The 6,543-nt window shown below is 39.2% G+C and overlaps 1 protein-coding gene across 1 annotated transcript; it reads right to left on the bottom strand.

Annotated features, from left to right (window-relative positions):
* Positions 1–5,251: 5,251 nt before the first annotated feature.
* On the bottom strand, positions 5,252–6,231 carry LOC116077008 (olfactory receptor 1468). Its single transcript, XM_031351196.1, has one exon. It carries the CDS (start codon positions 6,229–6,231, stop codon positions 5,287–5,289), a length of 945 nt encoding a protein of 314 aa, XP_031207056.1. The 3' UTR covers positions 5,252–5,286.
* Positions 6,232–6,543: the final 312 nt, after the last annotated feature.

Consider the following 6,543-nt stretch of genomic DNA (forward strand, 5'->3'; position numbering starts at 1 on the left):
CCACTGGATGGTTTTAGCTCCTTTGTCAAAGATTAAGTGACCATAGGTGCGTGGGTTCAATTCTGGTTTGCAAGAATTGTATTGAATACTTTTGCATCGATATTCATAAGTAAGCTTGGTCTGAAGATCTCTATTTTTTGGGGGTTGGGTATTTGTGTGGTTTAGGTATCAGAGTAATTGTGGCTTTATAGAATAAATTAAGAAGTGTTCCTTCTATTTGTATTTTATGGAATAGTTTGAGGAATATTGGTATCAGGTGTTCTTTGAAGTTCTAGTAGAATTCTGCACTAAATCCACCTGGCCCTGGGCTTTTATTGGTTAGGAGGTTTTTAATGACTTCTACTAATTTCTTATGGGATATGGGCCTGTTTAGATAGTTTACCTGCTTTTGATTTAACTTTGATATGTGGTATCTGTCTAGAAAATCATCCATTTAATCTAGATTTCCAGTTTAGTTGAGTATAGGCTTTTGTAGTAGGATCTGGTGATTTTTTGAATTTCCTCCATTTCTGTTGTTATGTCTCCATTTTCATTTCTGATTTTGTTAATTTGGATACTGCCTATGGGTCCTTTAGTTAGTTTGGCTAGGGGTTTATCTATCTTGTTGATTCTCTCAAAGAACTAGCTTTTGGTTTTGTTGGTTCTTTGTATCTTTTTTTTTCTTTCTATTTTGTTGATTTCAGCCTTGAGTTTGACTACTTCCTGCCTTCTACTCCTCTTGGGTGTCTTTGCTTCTTTTTGTTCTAGAGCTCTCAGATGAACTGTTAAGTTGGTAGTGTAAGATCTCTCCAGCTTCTTTACCATGGCACTTAGTGTGGATACTTTGGTCCTTCTTAGAAGTGGGAACAAAATACCCATGGAAGTAATTACAGAGACAAAGTGTATAGCGGAGATTGAAGAAAAGGCCATCTAGAGACTGCCCCATCTGGTGATCCATTCCATATACAGTTACCAAACCCAGACATTACTTTGAATGCCAAGAAGTGCTTGCTGACAGGAGCCTCATATAGCTGTCTCCTGAGAGTCTCTGCCAGTGCCCGACAAATATAGAGGTGGATGCTCTCAGCTAACTATTGGACTGAGGACAGGGTTCCCAATGGAGGAGCTAGAGAAAGGACCCAAGGAGCTGAAGGGGTTTGCAGCCCCATAGGAGGAACAACAATATCAACCAACCAGACCCTCTCCAGAGCTCCCAGGAACTAAGCCACCAACCAAGGAGTACACATGGAGGGACCCATGGCTCCAGCTGTATTTGTAGCAGAGGATAGCCTTGTCTGGCATCAATGGGAGGAGAGGCCCTTGGTTCTGTGAATGCTAGATGCCCCAGTGTAGAGGAATGCTAGAGAGTGGAGGTGGGAGTGGGTGGGTTGGTGTGCAGGGGGAAGGAGAATGGAAGGGGGATTTTCTGAGGGGAAACAAGGAAAAGGGATAACATTTGAAATGTAAATAAAAAATCTAATAAAAAAAGAGAAAGAAAAGAGTATTTCTCCCATCAGAATCATTACAATAACAAATATGTATTAGGTTTTGAAGATACAGAGGAAGTTATGTACAATGTACACCACAGCCAAAAGAAAAGATTAAATAAAAAAGAAAATGTTATGCTAACAAAAATAAGTAATAAATGCAAACAGGATTCCTTATAACTAATAACAAATCTGAATTTAAGGAATATAGCAAAATGTCCCAGTATAGATTATTATAAAGAAATGAAAGGTGGCTTCATAGAAGTAGATTAGTATAGTGGTTTCCAGATGCCAGGAAGAGTGTGGGGAAAGGAGAATGTAAGGAGATGGTAAATAGGTACAGGTGTGAAGCTGGGTAAGTGAAAGCCTTTCAGACGCTGTATAAAACAGTTGGAATACTACTGTTAGCAAGAATTCATTTCTTACTTTAAAATGATTGGAAGAGAGACATTTGAATGTTACTATACAAAGATGCTAAACTCCCAAGATGAAGGGCACATCACCTATGCTGACTTGATGATTACACAGTGTATGCTTGGAATCTCATTCTCTGCCCCAACACTATGTATTTATTCTCTGGCTATTTAAAAGAGATTCCTTTAGAGTCATGACAGGTTAGGAGAGAACATTGGTATGCTAATATATTTAGAAAAGGAACGAATGATGGGCACATTTGCTGTAGATGACATAGGTCAATGAAATAAGACATTCTCAGAAAGACTTGTATAATGAAAATGTTCTTCAACATGTAATAAGGACTCATGCTCCACCATGTACATAGCAGCCTTATTTATAATAGCCAGAAACTGGAAACAACCCAGATGTCCCTCAACAGAGGAATGGATACAGAAATTGTGGTACATCTACACAATGGAGTACTACTCAACTATTAAAAACAATGAATTTATGAAATTCTTAGGGAAATGGATGGATCTGGAGAATATCATCCTGAGTGAAGTAACCCAATCACAAAAGAACACACTGAGTATGCACTCTCTGATCAGTGGTTATTAGCCCAGAAGTTCAGAATACAGTAAGAACAACCCACAAACCACAAGAAACTCAAGAAGAAGGAAGACCAAAATGTGGACATTTCATTTCTTCTTAAAAGGGAGAACAAAATACCCACAGAAGGAGTTGCAGAGCCTAACTATGGAGCAGAGACTGAAGGAAGGACAAGCCAGCCTAATATAGCTATCTCCTGAGAGGCTCTGACACTACCTGACTAACACAGATGTAGAGGCTCACAGTCATCCATTAAACTGAGTACAGGGTACCCAATGAAGGAGTTAGAGAAAGAACCAAAGGAGCTGAAAAGTTTGCAGCCCCTTAGGATGAACAACAATATGAACTAACTAGTACCCTTACAGCTTCCAGGGACTCAACCACCAACCAAGGACTATACATAGTGGAGCTGATTGTTCTGGCAGCATGTGTATAGTAGAGGACTGCAAAGTCAATCATCAATGGGAGGAGAGGCCCTTTGGCCCTGTGAAGGTTCTGTGTCCCAGTGTAGGGGAATTCCAGGGCCAATAAGTGGGAGAGGGTGGGGTGGCAAGCATGGGGAGGGGGGAGGCAACAGGGGTTTGTTCTTGTTCTTGTTTGTTTGCTTGTTTTTTGGAGGGGAAACTGGGAAAGGAGAAATCATATGACATGTAAATGAAGAAAATATCTAATTAAAAAAAAAGAAAATCAGCTGGCAGTACAAAAAAAAAAAAGAAAATGTTAAGATACTGAAAAAAGGAACTGAGGATACTGAAAGGTAGAGAGACCTCCAATACTCATGGACTTGTAGGATTACTATCACGACCATGGCTATCTTATCAAAATCAATCTATAGACTCAACGCAACACCCATAAAATTCTAGTGGAGTTCTCCATAGAAACTGAAAAGATATTAAATTTCATATAGAAACACAAATGTTAATCTGACCCCACACAGCAAAAAATGACTGAAGGTATCACTTTCCTGGATTTCAAGTGATGCCACAAAGTTATATTAATGAAAACAGCTAGGTATTTATATAAGAACACACACTGATTAATGAAATAGAATTCAGGAATACATTGTAGAGACACTTTTTTTTTATTTATTTTTTTATGAAAAGGCTGATAACACACATTGGAAAAAAGACTGCATCTTCAACAAATGCTGCTGTCCAAACTGTATAGTACATGTGGAAGAGTTAAACTATTCCTTATCTCTCAATCTGCATAAACTTTCAGCCAAATGGATCAAGGACATTATTGTAAGAGCAAACTATGAAACAGGTGAATAATTTCTCAAAAAATATAACATGTATCAGCCTCTAACTTATTTCCATTGTCCTAGGGAAATAAAATCTAGAGTTTCTGGGTATTAGTTAATTCCAGGCAAAGACAGAACTGTAGATATGACATTGTTATACAAAAATGTCAGAAAGGCTACTACTACTTGGAAGTATCTACTTGGAAGAAGAGGTGGAAAGATTGCAAGAGCTGTAGGTTGTTCATGGCTCCGTGGAAACAGCATCTTCCAGACACAAGAGGATTGATGCACATATGAGCTCACAGAGACTGTGGCAACATACAATGCCCCGACAGATTCAAACCAGACAAAATTCCAGTACTAAGAAGGGAAAGTGGACACAAAGTCCCACCCCTATCCAAGAATCTACTTGGAATTGATACCTGCTGGGAAAGGCAAATCAGTTTTCTCCAGTGAAGTGTAACTGGGTATATCAACTCTATTCCCAGGTAAGTTCCATGCCCAGGAGTAGTTGACTAACCCAAAACAGACTCCATTTTGTTGTTGTTGTTGTTTGTGTGTGTGTATGTGCCTTTGCTTTTGGCTTTGTGTTGGTGTTTTTTTATTTTATAGATTTTCTTCTTTTTTAGTTGTTTGTTTTGAATTTTGTCTTTGTGTGTGTGTGTGTGTGTGTGTGTGTGTGTGTGTGTTGTTTTTCTGTGTGTATATATGTATGTGTATAAGAGGGTGTGGAACATAAAATTGTGTTTGGGTGGGTGAGGAGCTGGGTAGGATCTGGGTGGAATTAGGAGATGGTTAAGAATACGAGTAAACATGCTATACAAAATAAAAAAAATCACAAAATGATGTTTATAATCAGAAGAGTTAAGAAAAAACCCAAAATATACATGAAAAAAGGTATGGGGTAATTAAATACAATGAATAAGGTCCTGGAGAAATAGTTTAGGGTAAGAATACTAGCTGCTCTTCCAGAAGACCCGGGTTTCATTCCCAGCATCCACATGATGGTTAACAAATATTTGTAACTCCAGGCCCAGGATATCATATGCTCTCTTCTATCCTTCATTGGCACTGCATGAACAGTGTACAGATATACATGCAGTCAAAACACCCTTATACACAAAATAATAGTAAAGGTTAAAAAATTTAAGAATGAACAAAATCCAAGATTTTTTTCAGAAGTAGCACATAGAAGGATGAGATACTTGGCTGTTTTCATTGACTTTGGATTTTGAAGGACAATTTAAAATGAGACCATAGTTAAAGCAGAACTCTGGATAACCTGATAAAACTTGATGTAAGAAACAGAGGCCACTAAATAGTAGCTCTAGTATATGCTTTTCTAGGATCACCCAACAAAAGCAAAATAGAAAAACAGTCATGTTCTCAAACATGACTATATATTGCAATCATTGTTCAGCATGAAAAAGAGAAATCTGCAGTTGAAGACAGAAATTGATCGCTCTATACTTTTAACAGAATCTCAAATGGCAATGAGAAAATCTGGTATAGTATCACCCCATTAGTACATTCTATTCAGTGAAAAATTTCAAATTTTATAAAGTGCAACCATCACAGACAGAATGTAATTTTCTTTTTAAAAAGGACTCTTGCGAGAGCCCCCTTCATGTCTCTGTTCCTCAGACTGTAGATGAAGGGGTTCAGCATGGGAGTCACCACTGTATACATCATGGCCATGACAGTCTCCTTCACAGTAGAGTTATTAGCTGTTGGACATAAATAGAGACCAATGATTGTCCCATAGAATAGTGACACCACAGAAAGATGAGACCCACAAGTGGAGAAGACTTTGTGGATGCCTCGAACAGAAGGGACCTTAAGAATGGAAGTGACAACTCGTGCATAGGACACAACGATGAGTAGGAATGGAATGACAATAACGAGCCCTCCCATGACAAATATCACCAACTCATTAACATGGGTGTCAGAGCAGGACAGCTTCAGCAAAGGAGATATGTCACAGAAAAAGTGGGGGATCACATTGTCCTCACAGAATGACAATCTGGCCATGAGCAGGGTGTGCAGCATGGCATGGAAGGTGGTCAGTACCCAGGACAGCAGCACCAGACTCAAGCAGAGCTTGGGGCTCATGATGCTCATGTAATGAAGGGGGAAGCAGATGGCCACATAGCGGTCATAGGCCATGGCCACAAGGAGGAAGCTCTCAAGGTCTGCAAAATACAGGTAAAAGTATAGTTGTGCCAGGCATCCTGCATAGGGGATGGATGGAACTTGGCTCTGCATGTTCTGCAGCAATTTGGGCATTGTGACAGAGGAAAAGCAGAGGTCAGAGAAGGACAAGTTGCTGAGAAACAAGTACATGGGTGTGTGGAGATGGGAGTCCAGATAAATGAGAATGATGATGATGAGGTTCCCCAGGACGGTGGTGAGGTACATGGCCAGGAACAGGGCGTAGAACAGGTGCTGGTGCTCTGGGGGAATGGGCAGGCCCAGGAGGAGAAATTGGGTGATCACAGTTTGGTTCTCTTCTGTCATAATCTTTCTCCAGCATCTCTAAGGAAAACTGACATAGATCCTTGGAAATACAAATAAAAAGAAACAGATTTCTAGGTTCTCTATCTATTATTCATTTTAAACTATTTGACCTCATAACCGTAATTATACATTTATGATCTCTGCAATCACCAATGACTTCTTTTAACCTTCGGATATGTTTCTGTATTATGTCATTTCCTAAATACATTTTGTCTTACCTAGCCATCCTAGTCAGTCGTAAGTAGCTCATTTACCTTAGTGTCTCTTAGACATTAGTGGTCCTAAGGATTCTGAAACTTTGTATTTCAATAA

This window comes from Mastomys coucha, unplaced genomic scaffold (genome assembly GCF_008632895.1).
Source record: "Mastomys coucha isolate ucsf_1 unplaced genomic scaffold, UCSF_Mcou_1 pScaffold5, whole genome shotgun sequence".
Lineage (NCBI taxonomy): Eukaryota > Metazoa > Chordata > Mammalia > Rodentia > Muridae > Mastomys > Mastomys coucha.

Coding starts and splice junctions, on each gene's coding strand:
- LOC116077008 (XM_031351196.1), bottom strand. CDS start 6,231: ATGACAGAAGAGAACCAAACTGTGATCACCCAATTTCTCCTCCTGGGC.